This window comes from Scyliorhinus torazame, unplaced genomic scaffold, assembly GCF_047496885.1.
Source record: "Scyliorhinus torazame isolate Kashiwa2021f unplaced genomic scaffold, sScyTor2.1 scaffold_1859, whole genome shotgun sequence".
NCBI lineage: Eukaryota > Metazoa > Chordata > Chondrichthyes > Carcharhiniformes > Scyliorhinidae > Scyliorhinus > Scyliorhinus torazame.
This window is the reverse complement of record NW_027309586.1, coordinates 7,501-25,671: the sequence shown is the minus strand read 5'-3', so window position 1 is coordinate 25,671 and position 18,171 is coordinate 7,501. Positions and strand designations below refer to the sequence as shown.

The window sequence follows — 18,171 nt, the reverse complement described above, 5'->3', positions numbered from 1 at the left end:
CTCGCCCCTCCCTCCCTCCCTCGCCCCTCCCTCCCTCCCTCGCCCCTCCCTCCCTCCCTCGCCCCTCCCTCCCTCCCTCGCCCCTCCCTCCCTCCCCTCGCCCCTCCCTCCCTCCCCTCGCCCCTCCCTCCCTCCCCTCGCCCCTCCCTCCCTCCCCTCGCCCCTCCCTCCCTCCCCTCGCCCCTCCCTCCCTCCCCTCGCCCCTCCCTCCCTCCCCTCGCCCCTCCTCCCTCCCCTCGCCCCTCCCTCCCTCCCCTCGCCCCTCCCTCCCTCCCCTCGCCCCTCCCTCCCTCCCCTCGCCCCTCCCTCCCTCCCCTCGCCCCTCCCTCCCTCCCCTCGCCCCTCCCTCCCTCCCCTCGCCCCTCCCTCCTCCCTCGCCCCTCCTCGCCCTCCCTCCCCTCGCCCCTCCCTCCCTCCCCTCGCCCCTCCCTCCCTCCCCTCGCCCCTCCCTCCCTCCCCTCGCCCCTCCCTCCCTCCCCTCGCCCCTCCCTCCCTCCCCTCGCCCCTCCCTCCCTCCCCTCGCCCCTCCCTCCCTCCCCTCGCCCCTCCCTCCCTCCCTCGCCCCTCCCTCCCTCCCCTCGCCCCTCCCTCCCTCCCCTCGCCCCTCCCTCCCTCCCCTCGCCCCTCCCTCCCTCCCTCGCCCCTCCCTCCCTCCCCTCGCCCCTCCCTCCCTCCCCTCGCCCCTCCCTCCCTCCCCTCGCCCCTCCCTCCCTCCCCTCGCCCCTCCCTCCCTCCCCTCGCCCCTCCCTCCTCCCCTCGCCCCTCCCTCCCTCCCCTCGCCCCTCCCTCCCTCCCCTCGCCCCTCCCTCCCTCCCCTCGCCCCTCCCTCCCTCCCCTCGCCCCTCCCTCCCTCCCCTCGCCCCTCCCTCCCTCCCCTCGCCCCTCCCTCCCTCCCCTCGCCCCTCCCTCCCTCCCCTCGCCCCTCCCTCCCTCCCCTCGCCCCTCCCTCCCTCCCCTCGCCCCTCCCTCCCTCCCCTCGCCCCTCCCTCCCTCCCCTCGCCCCTCCCTCCCGCCCTCGCCCCTCCCCTCGCCCCTCGCCCCTCCCCTCGCCCCTCGCCCCTCCCCTCGCCCCTCCTCCCTCCCCTCGCCCCTCCCTCCCTCCCCTCGCCCCTCCCTCCCTCCCCCTCGCCCCTCCCTCCCTCCCTCGCCCCTCCCTCCCTCCCCTCGCCCCTCCCTCCCTCCCCTCGCCCCTCCCTCCCCTCGCCCCTCCCTCCCCTCGCCCCTCCCTCCCCTCGCCCCTCCCTCCCCTCGCCCCTCCCTCCCCTCGCCCCTCCCTCCCCTCGCCCCTCCCTCCCCTCGCCCCTCCCTCCCCTCGCCCCTCCCTCCCCTCGCCCCTCCCTCCCCTCGCCCCTCCCTCCCCTCGCCCCTCCCTCCCCTCGCCCCTCCCTCGCCCCCTCCCCTCCCCTCGCCCCTCCCTCCCTCGCCCCTCCCTCCCCTCGCCCCCTCCCTCCCCCTCGCCCCTCCTCCCCTCGCCCCTCCCTCCCCTCGCCCCTCCCTCCCCTCGCCCCTCCCTCCCCCTCGCCCCTCCCTCCCCTCGCCCCCTCCCTCCCCTCGCCCCTCCCTCCCCTCGCCCCTCCCTCCCCTCGCCCCTCCCTCCCCTCGCCCCCTCCCCTCCCCTCGCCCCTCCCTCCCCCTCGCCCCTCCCCTCCCCCCTCCCTCCCTCCCCTCCCTCCCTCCCCCTCCCTCCCCTCCCCCTCCCTCCCCTCCCTCCCCCTCGCCCCCTCGCCCTCCCCCCTCCCCCTCGCCCCTCCTCCCTCCCCCTCGCCCCCTCGCCCCTCCCTCCCTCCCCCTCGCCCCTCCCTCCCTCCCCCTCGCCCCTCCCTCCCTCCCCCTCGCCCCTCCCTCCCCTCCCCTCGCCCCCTCCCCTCCCTCCCCCCCTCGCCCCTCCCTCCCTCCCCCTCGCCCCTCCCTCCCTCCCCCTCGCCCCTCCCTCCCTCCCCCTCGCCCGCCCCTCCCTCCCCCTCGCCCCGCCCCTCCCTCCCCCTCGCCCGCCCCTCCCTCCCCCTCGCCCGCCCCTCCCTCCCCTCGCCCGCCCCTCCCTCCCCCTCGCCCGCCCCTCCCTCCCCCTCGCCCGCCCCTCCCTCCCCCTCGCCGCCCCTCCCTCCCCCTCGCCCGCCCCTCCCTCCCCCCTCGCCCGCCCCTCCCTCCCCTCGCCCGCCCCTCCCTCCCCCTCGCCCGCCCCTCCCTCCCCCTCGCCCGCCCCTCCCTCCCCCTCGCCCGCCCCTCCCTCCCCCTCGCCCGCCCCTCCCTCCCCCTCGCCCGCCCCTCCCTCCCCCTCGCCCGCCCCTCCCTCCCCCTCGCCCGCCCCTCCCTCCCCCTCGCCCGCCCCTCCCTCCCCCTCGCCCCGCCCCTCCCTCCCCCTCGCCCGCCCCTCCCTCCCCCTCGCCCGCCCCTCCCCTCCCCCTCGCCCGCCCCTCCCTCCCCCTCGCCCCGCCCCTCCCTGCCCCTCGCCCGCCCCTCCCTGCCCCTCGCCCGCCCCTCCCTGCCCCTCGCCCGCCCCTCCCTGCCCCTCGCCCGCCCCTCCCTGCCCCTCGCCCGCCCCTCCCTGCCCCTCGCCCGCCCCTCCCTGCCCCTCGCCCGCCCCTCCCTGCCCCTCGCCCCGCCCCTCCCTGCCCCTCGCCCGCCCCTCCCCTGCCCCTCGCCCGCCCCTCCCTGCCCCTCGCCCGCCCCTCCCTCCCCTCGCCCGCCCCTCCCCTCCCCCTCGCCCGCCCCTCCCTCCCCCTCGCCCGCCCCCTCCCTCCCCCCTCGCCCGCCCCTCCCTCCCCCTCGCCCCGCCCCTCCCTCCCCCTCGCCCGCCCCTCCCTCCCCCTCGCCCGCCCCTCCCTCCCCCTCGCCCGCCCCTCCCTCCCCCCTCGCCCGCCCCTCCCTCCCCCTCGCCCGCCCCTCCCTCCCCCTCGCCCGCCCCTCCCTCCCCCTCGCCCGCCCCTCCCTCCCCCTCGCCCGCCCCTCCCTCCCCCTCGCCCGCCCCTCCCTCCCCCTCGCCCCGCCCCTCCCTCCCCCTCGCCCGCCCCTCCCTCCCCCTCGCCCGCCCCCCTCCCTCCCCCTCGCCCGCGCCCTCCCTCCCCCTCGCCCGCCCCTCCCTCCCCCTCGCCCGCCCCTCCCTCCCCCTCGCCCGCCCCTCCCTCCCCCCTCGCCCGCCCCTCCCTCCCCCCTCGCCCGCCCCTCCCTCCCCCTCGCCCGCCCCTCCCTCCCCCTCGCCCGCCCCTCCCTCCCCCTCGCCCGCCCCCTCCCTCCCCCTCGCCCCGCCCCCTCCCTCCCCCTCGCCCGCCCCTCCCTCCCCCTCGCCCGCCCCCTCCCTCCCCTCGCCCGCCCCTCCCTCCCCCTCGCCCGCCCCTCCCTCCCCCTCGCCCGCCCCTCCCCCCCGCCTTCCCTCCTCCCCCTCCCTCCCCCCTCCCTCCCCCTCGCCCCTCCCCCTCGCCCCTCCCTCCCCCTCCCTCCCCCTCGCCCCTCCCTCCCCCTCCCTCCCCTCGCCCCTCCCTCCCCCTCGCCCCCTCCCTCCCCCTCCCCTCCCCCTCGCCCCTCCCTCCCCCTCGCCCCTCCCTCCCCCTCGCCCCTCCCCTCCCCCTCGCCCCTCCCTCCCCCTCGCCCCTCCCTCCCCCTCGCCCCTCCCTCCCCCTCGCCCCTCCCTCCCCCTCGCCCCTCCCTCCCCCTCGCCCCTCCCCCCCCTCGCCCCTCCCCCCCCTCGCCCCCTCCCCCCCTCCCCCCCTCGCCCCTCCCTCCCCCTCGCCCCTCCCTCCCCCTCGCCCCTCCCTCCCCCTCGCCCCTCCCTCCCCCTCGCCCCTCCCTCCCCCTCGCCCCTCCCTCCCCCTCGCCCCTCGCTCTCACTCTCTCTCTCTCTCTCTCCCCAGGCCATCAGGAGGTACCCACTCCGGGTAAGTCTGTCTCTCTGCACTCCGCAGTCTCGGGGATGTTGCTGTGTCAGTAACGTGTGGATGGGTAAATTAACCAGGTGACGGGGCAGTCAGGTTCGAGACAGACTCCGCTCTGCCGCCCAATCGTTCCTGGGCCTTATTTTGCTCCCTGCCCCCCCCCCCCCCCCTTGTGTCCCTCCCAATCATGCAATCTCTTCCCCCCCCCCTCCCCCCTCCCCCCCCCCCCTCCCCCCTCCCCCCGTGTGGCTCCCCCACACGCCCCTCCCCCACACGCCCCTCCTCCAACACCCCTGGTTAGCAGTTTCAAATTCCTCGGGGTGCATATCTCCAAAAATCTGTCCTGGTCCACCCACGTCGACGCTACCACCAAGAAAGCACAACAGTGCCTATACTTCCTCAGGACACTAAGGAAATTCGGCATGTCCACATTAACCCTTCCCAACTTTTACAGATGCACCATAGAAAGCATCCTATCGGGCTGCATCACAGCTGGTATGGCAACTGCTCGGCCCAGGACCGCAAGGAACTGCAGAGTGTGGTGAACTCAGCCCAACGCATCACACAAGCTTGCCACCCCCACATTGATTCTGTCTACACCTCCCGCTGCCTCAGGAAGGCAGACAGCATTGTCAGAGACCCCTCCCACCCAGGCATTGCCTTCCAGACCCTTCCATCAGGCAGAAGGTACAGAAGTCTGAGGACTCGCACATCCAGACATAGGAACAGCTTCTTTCCCACAGCTACAAGACTCCTCAACGTCTCCCCCTCGGACTGGTCTGTTCCCTGTCAGAACACTATTCACTACGCCCTATGCTGCTCTTGCTCGTGTATTTTGCTTTGTTTGGCCCCTTGTTCCGCACTGTAACCAATCACTGTTTGTCGATGTACCATTTGTCAATGTTCTCTGTTGATTATTCTTGTGTCGACTCTGTACGTACCGTGTACGTTCCCTCGGCTGCAGAAACATACTTTTCACTGCACTTCGGTACGTGTGACAACTCCAATCTGTCCGACAGGATAGGGTTAGGGTGCTTGGTAACCTTTGCCCTTTGCCCTGTACAGAGAGTAAGCCCAGGCGGTATAAGTGCGGTTTGCCGATGCCTTGTCCAGACAAACACTTCGCTTTTCGTATCGTCAGCGGGGCAGCCAATGTCATCGGCCCAAAGTTCTGCATGGACGATCGAGTGTGAGTGACCGGCGCTATCACTGTGTTATTCTCAGTCTGTCTCCTGTGAGTGTGTGTGAGTGTGTGATACTCTCTCTCTGCCTCCTCTCTCCGTGTGTGTTACTCTCGGTCTCTCTGCCTCCACTCTCCGTGTGTGTTACTCTCTCTCTGCCTCCTCTCTCCGTGTGTGTTACTCTCGGTCTCTCTCTGCCTCCTCTCTCCGTGTGTGTTACTCTCGGTCTCTCTCTGCCTCCTCTCTCCGTGTGTGTTACTCTCGGTCTCTCTCTGCCTCCTCTCTCCGTGTGTGTTACTCTCTCTCTGCCTCCTCTCTCCGTGTGTGTTACTCTCAGTCTCTCTCTGCCTCCTCTCTCCGTGTGTGTTACTCTCGCTCTCTCTCTGCCTCCTCTCTCCGTGTGTGTTACTCTCGCTCTCTCTCTGCCTCCTCTCTCCGTGTGTGTTACTCTCTCTCTGCCTCCTCTCTCCGTGTGTGTTACTCTCGGTCTCTCTCTGCCTCCTCTCTCCGTGTGTGTTACTCTCTCTCTGCCTCCTCTCTCCGTGTGTGTTACTCTCGGTCTCTCTCTGCCTCCTCTCTCCGTGTGTGTTACTCTCTCTCTGCCTCCTCTCTCCGTGTGTGTTACTCTCTCTCTGCCTCCTCTCTCCGTGTGTGTTACTCTCGGTCTCTCTCTGCCTCCTCTCTCCGTGTGTGTTACTCTCTCTCTGCCTCCTCTCTCCATGTGTGTTACTCTCGGTCTCTCTCTGCCTCCTCTCTCCGTGTGTGTTACTCTCTCTCTGCCTCCTCTCTCCGTGTGTGTTACTCTCTCTCTGCCTCCTCTCTCCGTGTGTGTTACTCTCGGTCTCTCTCTGCCTCCTCTCTCCGTGTGTGTTACTCTCGGTCTGCCTCCTCTCTCCGTGTGTGTTACTCTCTCTCTGCCTCCTCTCTCCGTGTGTGTTACTCTCAGTCTCTCTCTGCCTCCTCTCTCCGTGTGTGTTACTCTCTCTCTGCCTCCACTCTCCGTGTGTGTTACTCTCAGTCTCTCTCTGCCTCCTCTCTCCGTGTGTGTTACTCTCGGTCTCTCTCTGCCTCCTCTCTCCGTGTGTGTTACTCTCGGTCTCTCTCTGCCTCCTCTCTCCGTGTGTGTTACTCTCGGTCTGCCTCCTCTCTCCGTGTGTGTTACTCTCGGTCTCTCTCTGCCTCCTCTCTCTGTGTGTGTTACTCTCTCTCTGCCTCCTCTCTCCGTGTGTGTTACTCTCGGTCTCTCTCTGCCTCCTCTCTCCATGTGTGTTACTCTCGGTCTGCCTCCTCTCTCCGTGTGTGTTACTCTCGGTCTCTCTCTGCCTCCTCTCTCCGTGTGTGTTACTCTCGGTCTGCCTCCTCTCTCCGTGTGTGTTACTCTCGGTCTCTCTCTGCCTCCTCTCTCCGTGTGTGTTACTCTCGGTCTGCCTCCTCTCTCCGTGTGTGTTACTCTCAGTCTCTCTCTGCCTCCTCTCTCCGTGTGTGTTACTCTCGGTCTCTCTGCCTCCTCTCTCCGTGTGTGTTACTCTCTCTCTGCCTCCTCTCTCCGTGTGTGTTACTCTCTGTCTCTCTCTGCCTCCTCGCTCCGTGTGTGTTACTCTCGGTCTCTCTCTGTCCCCTCTCTCCGTGTGTGTTACTCTCGCTCTCTCTCTGCCTCCTCTCTCCGTGTGTGTTACTCTCGGTCTCTCTCTGCCTCCTCTCTCCGTGTGTGTTACTCTCGGTCTGCCTCCTCTCTCCGTGTGTGTTACTCTCGGTCTGCCTCCTCTCTCCGTGTGTGTTACTCTCGGTCTGCCTCCTCTCTCCGTGTGTGTTACTCTCTCTCTGCCTCCTCTCTCCGTGTGTGTTACTCTCGGTCTCTCTCTGCCTCCTCTCTCCGTGTGTGTTACTCTCTCTCTGCCTCCTCTCTCCGTGTGTGTTACTCTCTCTCTGCCTCCTCTCTCCGTGTGTGTTACTCTCGGTCTCTCTCTGCCTCCTCTCTCCGTGTGTGTTACTCTCTCTCTGCCTCCTCTCTCCGTGTGTGTTACTCTCTCTGCCTCCTCTCTCCGTGTGTGTTACTCTCGGTCTCTCTCTGCCTCCTCTCTCCGTGTGTGTTACTCTCGGTCTCTCTCTGCCTCCTCTCTCCATGTGTGTTACTCTCGGTCTGCCTCCTCTCTCCGTGTGTGTTACTCTCGGTCTCTCTCTGCCTCCTCTCTCCGTGTGTGTTACTCTCGGTCTCTGCCTGGTCTGCCTATCCCTCCCGAACACTCTTCCTCGCGTCTCGGCCCTCTCATCTCGTGTTTTCGCGATCTCTGGCCTCACGTCCATCTTTCTCACTCTCTCTGCTCTGCACATTCTCCAGCACCCTATTCTCTCGGGGTGGGTGTATTCTGACCTGTTTTCTGTTTACAGATTGATGAGCAGTGTCAAAAACAATGTTGGGCGGGGACTGAACATTGCTCTGGTCAATGGTAAGGCCGGCATTGTGGATACTTCTGTAAATTGGTCAATAATTCTGCATCGGGCAGCTGTTAACTATTCTCAATAATCATTCTCGACATACATGATTTTTGTAGGTGTCACGGGAGAATTAATGGATGCAAAATTCTTTGACATGTGGGCTGGAGGTAAGGACGAAGAACGTAGGGAAGGGGTTTGGGTCCATTGGGATTGTGCACAGTGGGAGTGAACGGGAAGGGGTTTGGATCCATTTGGATTGTGGACAGTGGGAGTGAACGGGAAGGGGTTTGGGTCCATTGGGATTGTGCACAGTGGGAGTGAACGGGAAGGGGTTTGCGTCCATTGGGATTGTGCACAGTGGGAGTGAACGGGAAGGGGTTTGGGTCCATTGGTATTGTGTAGAATGGGAGTGAACGGGAAGGGGTTTGGGTCCATTGGTATTGTGCACAGTGGGAGTGAACGGGAAGGGGTTTGGGTCCATTGGGATTGTGTACAGTGGGAGTGAACGGGAAGGGGTTCTCAGGTGGGACCAGCTCTATTTTCTATGTACTAACAGCCATTCTGATGTTTGAGGTGGGATTAATTTTGATTTCTGCTCAACGTGTTTGCAGACACTGGGATTAATGAATTGTTGAAGTTTCTACGGCCAGTATATGAGGGAACACTGGTCTTTGTGGCATCTTACGATGATCCAGCAACAAAGTAGGTGAATAGACAATGATTGTTCCTGCCATCGTCATCTCTGACCATCTCGCCTGCCGCCTCCTGCATTTGCTGTTTATTTTATCTTGCAGAATGAATGAGGAGGCGAGGAAGTTGTTTAACGCGTTCGGCAGTAAGGCAATTAACGTACTCAGTTTCCGGGACAGTTGGGTATTCGTGGGGGCAAAAGGAATTGAAAATAAAAGCCCCTTTGAACAGGTAGGAGTCCCACACACACTGACTCTCACTGGGGTACGGGTCCCACACACACTGACTCTCACTGGGGTACGGGTTCCACACACACTGACTCTCACTGGGGTACGGGTCCCACACACACTGATTCTCACTGGGGTACGGGTCCCACACACACTGATTCTCACTGGGGTACGGGTCCCACACACACTGATTCTCACTGGGGTACGGGTCCCACACACACTGACTCTCACTGGGGTACGGGTCCCACACACACTGACTCTCACTGGGGTAGGGGTCCCACACACACTGACTCTCACTGGGGTACGGGTCCCACACACACTGATTCTCACTGGGGTACGGGTCCCACACACACTGACTCTCACTGGGGTACGGGTCCCACACACACTGATTCTCACTGGGGTACGGGTCCCACACACACTGACTCTCACTGGGGTACGGGTACCACACACACTGACTCTCACTGGGGTACGGGTCCCACACACACTGACTCTCACTGGGGTACGGGTCCCACACACACTGACTCTCACTGGGGTACGGGTCCCACACACACTGACTCTCACTGGGGTACGGGTCCCACACACACTGACTCTCACTGGGGTACGGGTCCCACACACACTGACTCTCACTGGGGTACGGGTCCCACACTGACTCTCACTGGGGTACGGGTCCCACACACACTGACTCTCACTGGGGCACGGGTCCCACACACACTGACTCTCACTGAGGTACAGGTCCCACACACACTGACTCTCACTGGGGTACGGGTTCCACACACACTGACTCTCACTGGGGTACGGGTCCCACACACACTGACTCTCACTGGGGTATGGGTCCCACACACACTGACTCTCACTGGGGTACGGGTCCCACACACACTGACTCTCACTGGGGTGTGGGTTCCACACACACTGACTCTCACTGGGGTACGGGTCCCACACACACTGACTCTCACTGGGGTACGGGTCCCACACACACTGACTCTCACTGGGGTACGGGTCCCACACACACTGACTCTCACTGGGATACGGGTCCCACACACACTGACTCTCACTGGGGTACGGGTCCCACACACACTGACTCTCACTGGGGTACGGATTCCACACACACTGACTCTCACTGGGGTACGGTCCCACGCACACTGACTCTCACTGGGGTACGGGTCCCACACACACTGACTCTCACTAGGTTCCGGGTCCCCCACACACTGACTCACTGGGGTACGGGTCACACACACACTGACTTTCACTGGGGTACGGGTCCCACACACACTGACTCTCACTGGGGTACGGGTCCCACACACACTGACTCTCACTGGGGTACGGGTCCCACACACACTGACTCTCACTGGGGTACGGGTCCCACACACACTGACTCTCACTGGGGTACGGGTCCCACACACACTGACTCTCACTGGGGTACGGGTCCCACACACACTGACTCTCACTGGGGTACGGGTCCCACACACACTGACTCTCACTGGGGTACGGGTCCCACACACACTGACTCTCACTGGGGTACGGGTCCCACACACACTGACTCTCACTTGTGTGCGGGTTCCACACACACTGACTCTCACTGGGGTACGGGTCCCACACACACTGACTCTCACTGGGGTACGGGTCCCACACACACTGACTCTCACTGGGGTACGGGTCCCACACACACTGACTCTCACTGGGGTACGGGTCCCACACACACTGACTCTCACTGGGGTACGGGTCCCACACACACTGACTCTCACTGGGGTACGGGTCCCACACACACTGACACTCACTGGGGTACGGGTCCCACACACACTGACACTCACTGGGGTACGGGTCCCACAAACACTGACACTCACTGGGGTACGGGTCCCACAAACACTGACTCTCACTGGGGTACGGGTCCCACACACACTGACTCTCACTGGGGTACGGGTCTCACACACACTCACTCTCACTGGGGTACGGGATCCACACACAATGACTCTCACTGGGGTACGGGTCCCACAAACACTGACTCTCACTGGGGTACGGGTCCCACACACACTGACTCTCACTGGGGTACGGGTCTCACACACTCACTCTCACTGGGGTACGGGATCCACACACAATGACTCTCACTGGGGTACGGGTCCCACACACACTGACTCTCACTGGGGTAGGGGTCCCACACACACTGACTCTCACTGGGTTCCGGGTCCCACACACACTGACTCACTGGGTTCCGGGTCCCACACACACTGACTCTCACAGGGGTACGGGTCCCACACACACTGACTCTCACTGGGGTACGGGTCCCACACACACTGACTCTCACTGGGGTACGGGTCTCACACACACTGACTCTCACTGGGGTACGGGTCCCACACACACTGACTCTCACTGGGGTACGGGTCCCACACACACTGACTCTCACTGGGGTACGGGTCCCACACACACTGACTCTCACTGGGGTACGGGTCCCACACACACTGACTCTCACTGGGGTACGGGTCCCACACACACTGACTCTCACTGGGGTAGGGTCCCACACACACTGTCTCTCACTGGGGTATGGGTCCCACACACACTGACTCTCACTGGGGTACGGGTCCCACACACACTGACTCTCACTGAGGTACGGGTCCCACACACACTGACTCTCACTGGGGTACGGGTCCCACACACACTGACTCTCACTGGGATACGGGTCCCACACACACTGACTCTCACTGGGGTGTGGGTTCCACACACACTGACTCTCACTGGGGTACGGGTCCCACACACACTGACTCTCACTGGGATACGGGTCCCACACACACTGACTCTCACTGGGGTACGGGTCCCACACACACTGACTCTCACTGGGGTACGGGTCCCACACACACTGACTCTCACTGGGGTACGGGTCACACACACACTGACTCTCACTGGGGTACGGGTCCCCACACACACTGACTCTCACTGGGGTACAGTTCCACACACACTGACTCTCACTGGGGTACGGGTCCCACACACACTGACTCTCACTGGGGTACGGGTCCCACACACACTGACTCTCACTGGGGTACGGGTCCCACACACACTGACTCTCACTGGGGTACGGGTCCCCACACACACTGACTCTCACTGGGGTACAGTTCCACACACACTGACTCTCACTGGGGTACGGGTCCCACACACACTGACTCTCACTGGGGTACGGATTCCACACACACTGACTCTCACTGGGGTACGGGTCCCACACAGATTGACTCTCTCTGGGGTACGGGTCCCACACACACTGACTCACTGGGGTACGGGTTCCACACTGACTCTCACTGGGGTACGAGTCCCACACACACTGACTCTCACTGGGGTACGAGTCCCACACACACGTCTTTGGGTTGGGCTGGGTTGGGGTGGTGGTTCTGGGAGACTGGGATGTTCCAGCTGGATAGAGCCCAGCTCGGAGCCCGTGTGCAGTAACTGTGTTCCGTTCTGGGCCCCGCTCTCAGAATGAGTGACTCCTGGTTTAAAGGGGCAGCAGTGAATATTGCCCAGAATAAGACAGGAAGCTGAATGGTCTCAGTAAATGCCCAAGCACGGACTCGCTGTGAGTCTCCGATCCTTTTGAGGATTAAGGGGTAATCTGATCGAGGAGGATTGTGATTGAGGGATTCGATCAGGTCAATGAACACAATCAGTTTCCTCTGGTGGACAGGTGGGGGAGGAGGGGGCCCAGAACAAGGGGTGCGAGAGCGTCTGAATGGGCCGCCTCCTGTTCCTGTGTAACAGGCTGGAGAGGGGCTTAATGGGCCTCCTTCTGTTCCTGTGTAAGAGGCTGGAGAGGGGCTGAATGGGCCTCCTCCTGTTCCTGTGTAACAGGCTGGAGAGGGGCTGAATGGGCCCCATCCTGTTCCTGTGTAACAGGCTGGAGAGGGGCTGAATGGGCCTCCTCCTGTTCCTGGGTAACAGGCTGGAGAGGGGCTGAATGGGCCTCCTCCTGTTCCTGTGTAACAGGCTGGAGAGGGGCTGAATGGGCCTCCTCCTGTTCCTGTGTAACAGGCTGGAGAGGGGCTGAATGGGCCTCCTCCTGTTCCTGTGTAACAGGCTGGAGAGGGGCTGAATGGGCCTCCTCCAGTTCCTGTGTAACAGGCTGGAGAGGGGCTGAATGGGCCTCCTCCTGTTCAACAGGCTGGAGAAGGGCTGAATGGGCCTCCTGTTCCTGTGAAACAGGCTGGAGAGGGGCTGAATGGGCCTCCTCCTGTTCCTGTGTAAACAGGCTGGAGAGGGGCTGAATGGGCCTCCTCCTGTTCCTGTGTAAACAGTCTGGAGAAGGGCTGAATGGGCCACCTGTTCCTGTGTAACAGGTTGGGGAGGGGCTGAATGGGCCTCCTCCTGTTCCTGTGTATCAGTTTGGAGAGGGGCTGAATGGGCCTCCTCCTGTTCCTGTGTAACTGGCTGGAGAGGGGCTGAATGGGCCTCCTCCTGTTCCTGTGTAACAGGCTGGAGAGGGGCTGAATGGGCCTCCTCCTGTTCCTGTGTAACAGGCTGGAGAGGGGCTGAATGGGCCTCCTCCTGTTCCTGTGTAACAGGCTGGAGAGGGGCTGAATGGGCCTCCTCCAGTTCCTGTGTAACAGGCTGGAGAGGGGCTGAATGGGCCTCCTCCTGTTCCTGTGAAACAGGCTGGAGAAGGGCTGAATGGGCCTCCTGTTCCTGTGAAACAGGCTGGAGAGGGGCTGAATGGGCCTCCTCCTGTTCCTGTGTAAACAGGCTGGAGAGGGGCTGAATGGGCCTCCTCCTGTTCCTGTGTAAACAGTCTGGAGAAGGGCTGAATGGGCCACCTGTTCCTGTGTAACAGGTTGGGGAGGGGCTGAATGGGCCTCCTCCTGTTCCTGGGTAACAGGCTGGAGAGGGGCTGAATGGGCCTCCTCCTGTTCCTGTGTAACAGGCTGGAGAGGGGCTGAATGGGCCGCCTCCTATTCCTGTGTATCAGGTTGGAGAGGGGCTGAATGGGCCTCCTCCTGTTCCTGTGTAACTGGCTGGAGAGGGGCTGAATGGGCCTCCTCCTGTTCCTGTGTAACAGGCTGGAGAGGGGCTGAATGGGCCTCCTCTTGTTCCTGTGAAACAGGCTGGAGAGGGGCTGAATGGGCCTCCTCCTGTTCCTGTGTAAACAGGCTGGAGAGGGGCTGAATAGGCCTCCTCCTGTTCCTGTGTAACAGGCTGGAGAGGGGCTGAATGGGCCTCCTCCTGTTCCTGTGTAACAGACTGGAGAGGGGCTGAATGGGCCTCCTCCTGTTCCTGGGTAACAGGCTGGAGAGGGGCTGAATGGGCCTCCTCCTGTTCCTGTGAAACAGGCTGGGGAGGGGCTGAATGGGTCTCCTCCTGTTCCTGTGTAACAGGCTGGGGAGGGGCTGAATGGGTCTCCTCCTGTTCCTGTGTAACAGTCTGGAGAGGGGCGAATGGGCTCCTCCTGTTCCTGTGTAACAGGCTGGAGAGGGGCTGAATGGGTCTCCTCCTGTTCCTGTGTAACAGGCTGGAGAGGGGCTGAATGGGCTCCTCCTGTTCCTGTGTAACAGGCTGGAGAGGGGCGAATGGGCTCCTCCTGTTCCTGTGTAACAGGCTGGAGAGGGGCTGAATGGGCCTCCTCCTGTTCCTGTGTAAACAGGCTGGAGAGGGGCTGAACGGGCCTCCTCCTGTTCCTGTGTAACAGGCTGGAGAGGGGCTGAATGGGCCTCCTCCTGTTCCTGTGTAACAGGCTGGAGAGGGGCTGAATGGGCCTCCTGTTCCTGTGTAACAGGCTGGAGAGGGGCTGAATGGGCCTCCTCCTGTTCCTGGGTAACAGGCTGGAGAGGGGCTGAATGGGCCACCTCCTGTTCCTGTGTAACAGGCTGGAGAGGGACTGAATGGGCCTCCTCCTATTCCTGTGTATCAGGTTGGAGAGGGGCTGAATGGGCCTCCTCCTGTTCCTGTGTAACTGGCTGGAGAGGGGCTGAATGGGCCTCCTCCTGTTCCTGTGTAACAGGCTGGAGAGGGGCTGAATGGGTCTCCTCCTGTTCCTGGGTAACAGGCTGGAGAGGGGCTGAATGGGTCTCCTCCTGTTCCTGGGTAACAGGCTGGAGAGGGGCTGAATGGGCCTCCTCCTGTTCCTGTGTAACAGGCTGGAGAGGGGCTGAATGGGCCTCCTCCTGTTCCTGTGTAACAGGCTGGAGAGGGGCTGATTGGGGCCTCCTCCTGTTCCTGTGTAACAGGCTGGAGAGGGGCTGAATGGGCCTTCACCTGTTCCTGGGTAACAGGCTGGAGAGGGGCTGAATGGGCCTCCTGTTCCTGTGTAACAGGCTGGAGAGGGGCTGAATGGGCCTCCTCCTGTTCCTGTGAAACAGGCTGGAGAAGGGCTGAATGGGCCTCCTGTTCCTGTGAAACAGGCTGGAGAGGGGCTGAATGGGTCTCCTCCTGTTCCTGTGTAACAGTCTGGAGAGGGGCTGAATGGGCCTCTCCTGTTCCTGTGTAACAGGCTGGAGAGGGGCTGAATGCGCCTCCTCCCGTTCCTGTGTAAACAGGCTGGGGAGGGGCTGAATGGGCTCCTCCTGTTCCTGGGTAACAGGCTGGAGAGGGGCTGAATGGGCCTCCTCCTGTTCCTGGGTAACAGGCTGGAGAGGGGCTGAATGAGCCTCCTCCTGTTACTGTATAACAGGCTGGAGAGGGGCTGAATGGGCCTCCTCCTATTCCTGTGTATCAGGCTGGAGAGGGGCTGAATGGGCCTCCTCCTAGTCCTGTGTATCAGGCTGGAGAGGGGCTGAATGGGTCTCCTGTTCCTGGGTAACAGGCTGGAGAGGGGCTGAATGGGCCTCCTCCTGTTCCTGTGTAACAGGCTGGAGAGGGGCTGAATGGGCCTCCTCCTATTCCTGTGTATCAGGCTGGAGAGGGGCTGAATGGGCCTCCTCCTATTCCTGTGTATCAGGTTGGAGAGGGGCTGAATGGGTCTCCTGTTCCTGGGTAACAGGCTGGAGAGGGGCTGAATGGGCCTCCTCCTGTTCCTGTGTAACAGGCTGGAGAGGGGCTGAATGGGCCTCCTCCTATTCCTGTGTATCAGGTTGGAGAGGGGCTGAATGGGCCTCCTCCTGTTCCTGTGTAACAGGCTGGAGAGGGGCTGAATGGGCCTCCTCCTGTTTCTGTGTAACAGGCTGGAGAGGGGCTGAATGGGCCTCCTCCTGTTCCTGTGTAACAGGCTGGAGAGGGGCTGAATGGGCCTCCTCCTGTTCCTGTGTAACAGACTGGAGAGGGGCTGAATGGGCCTCCTCCTGTTCCTGTGTAACAGACTGGAGAGGGGCTGAATGGGCCTCCTCCTGTTCCTGTGTAACAGACTGGAGGGGCTGAATGGGCCTCCTCCTGTTCCTGTGTAACAGGCTGGAGAGGGGCTGAATGGGCCTCCTCCTGTTCCTGTGTAACAGGCTGGAGAGGGCCAGAATGGGTCTCCTCCTGTTCCTGTGTAACAGCCTGGAGAGGGGCTGGATGGGTCTCCTCCTGTTCCTGTGTAACAGGCTGGAGAGGGGCTGAATGGGGCCTCCTCCTGTTCCTGTGTAACAGGCTGGAGAGGGCCAGAATGGGTCTACTCCTGTTCCTGTGTAACAGCCTGGAGAGGGGCTGGATGGGTCTCCTCCTGTTCCTGTGTAACAGGCTGGAGAGGGGCTGAATGGGCCCTCCTGTTCCTGTGTAACAGGCTGGAGAGGGGCTGAATGGGCCTCCTCCTGTTCCTGTGTAACAGGCTGGAGAGGGGCTGAATGGGCCTCCTCCTGTTCCTGTGTAACAGGCTGGAGAGGGGCTGAATGGGCCTCCTCCTGTTCCTGTGTAACAGGCTGTAGAGGGGCTGAATGGGCCTCCTCCTGTTCCTGTGAAACAGGCTGGAGAAGTGCTGAATGGGCCTCCTGTTCCTGTGAAACAGGCTGGAGAGGGGCTGAATGGGCCTCCTCCTGTTCCTGGGTAACAGGCTGGAGAGGGGCTGAATGGGCTCCTCCTGTTCCTGTGTAACAGGCTGGAGAGGGGCTGAATGGGCCTCCTGTTCCTGTGTAACAGGCTGGAGAGGGGCTGAATGGGGCCTCCTACTGTTCCTGTGTAACAGGCTGGAGAGGGGCTGAATGGGGCCTCCTCCTGTTCCTGTGTAACAGGCTGGAGAGGGGCTGAATGGGGCCCCCTCCTGTTCCTGTGTAACAGGCTGGAGAGGGGCTGAATGGGCACCTCCTGTTCCTGTGTAACAGCCTGGAGAGGGGCTGAATGGGCCCCCTCCTGTTCCTGTGTAACAGGCTGGAGAGGGGCTGAATGGGCCTCCTCCTGTTCCTGTGTAACAGGCTGGAGAGTGGCTGAATGGGCACCTCCTGTTCCTGTGTAACAGGCTGGAGAGGGGCTGAATGGGGCCTCCTCCTGTTCCTGTGTAACAGGCTGGAGAGGGGCTGAATGGGGCCTCCTACTGTTCCTGTGTAACAGACTGGAGAGGGGCTGAATGGGCCTCCACCTGTTCCTGTGTAACAGACTGGAGAGGGGCTGAATGGGCTCCTCCTGTTCCTGTGTAACAGGCTGGAGAGGGGCTGAATGGGCCTCCTCCTGTTCCTGTGTAACAGGCTGGAGAGGGGCTGAATGGGCACCTCCTGTTCCTGTGTAACAGGCTGGAGAGGGGCTGAATGGGCCTCCTCCTGTTCCTGTGTAACAGGCTGGAGAGGGGCTGAATGGGCCTCCTCCTGTTCCTGTGTAACAGGCTGGAGAGGGGCTGAATGGGCTCCTCCTGTTCCTGGGTAACAGGCTGGAGAGGGGCTGAATGGGCCTCCTCCTGTTCCTGTGTAACAGGCTGGAGAGGGGCTGAATGGGCCTCCTCCTGTTCCTGTGTAACAGGCTGGAGAGGGGCTGAATGGGCCTCCTCCTGTTCCTGTGTAACAGGCTGGAGAGGGGCTGAATGGGCCTCCTCCTGTTCCTGTGTAACAGGCTGGAGAGGGGCTGAATGGGCCTCCTCCTGTTCCTGTGTAACAGGCTGGAGAGGGGCTGAATGGGCCTCCTCCTGTTCCTGTGTAACAGGCTGGAGAGGGGCTGAATGGGCCTCCACCTGTTCCTGTGTAACAGGCTGGAGAGGGGGCTGAATGGGGCCTCCTCCTGTTCCTGTGTAACAGACTGGAGAGGGGCTGAATGGGCCTCCTCCTGTTCCTGTGTAACAGACTGGAGAGGGGCTGAATGGGCTCCTCCTGTTCCTGTGTAACAGGCTGGAGAGGGGCTGAATGGGCCTCCTCCTGTTCCTGTGTAACAGGCTGGAGAGGGGCTGAATGGGCACCTCCTGTTCCTGTGTAACAGGCTGGAGAGGGGCTGAATGGGCCTCCTCCTGTTCCTGTGTAACAGGCTGGAGAGGGGCTGAATGGGCCTCCTCCTGTTCCTGTGTAACAGGCTGGAGAGGGGCTGAATGGGCTCCTCCTGTTCCTGGGTAACAGGCTGGAGAGGGGCTGAATGGGCCTCCTCCTGTTCCTGTGTAACAGGCTGGAGAGGGGCTGAATGGGCCTCCTCCTGTTCCTGTGTAACAGGCTGGAGAGGGGCTGAATGGGCCTCCTCCTGTTCCTGTGTCACAGGCTGGAGAGGGGCTGAATGGGCCTCCTCCTGTTACTGTGTAACAGGCTGGAGAGGGGCTGAATGGGCCTCCTCCTGTTCCTGTGTAACAGGCTGGAGAGGGGCTGAATGGGCCTCCTCCTGTTCCTGTGTAACAGGCTGGAGAGGGGCTGAATGGGCCTCCTCCTGTTCCTGTGTAACAGGCTGGAGAGGGGCTGAATGGCCATCCTGTTCCTGTGTAACAGG

At 62.7% G+C, this 18,171-nt stretch overlaps 1 protein-coding gene across 1 annotated transcript in view; it reads left to right on the top strand.

Moving 5' to 3' along the window:
* The first annotated feature begins 3,851 nt into the window (after positions 1-3,851).
* Positions 3,852-18,171, top strand: part of fam3a (FAM3 metabolism regulating signaling molecule A) — a 15,113-nt gene continuing 793 nt past the window's right edge. The window contains exons 1-6 of the mRNA XM_072495017.1: positions 3,852-3,872; positions 4,935-5,058; positions 7,439-7,497; positions 7,603-7,653; positions 8,098-8,188; positions 8,281-8,407. Coding sequence (XP_072351118.1) covers positions 4,970-5,058; positions 7,439-7,497; positions 7,603-7,653; positions 8,098-8,188; positions 8,281-8,407 — 417 coding nt within the window. The 5' untranslated portion in view covers positions 3,852-3,872; positions 4,935-4,969. The remainder of the gene's footprint in view (positions 3,873-4,934; positions 5,059-7,438; positions 7,498-7,602; positions 7,654-8,097; positions 8,189-8,280; positions 8,408-18,171) is intronic.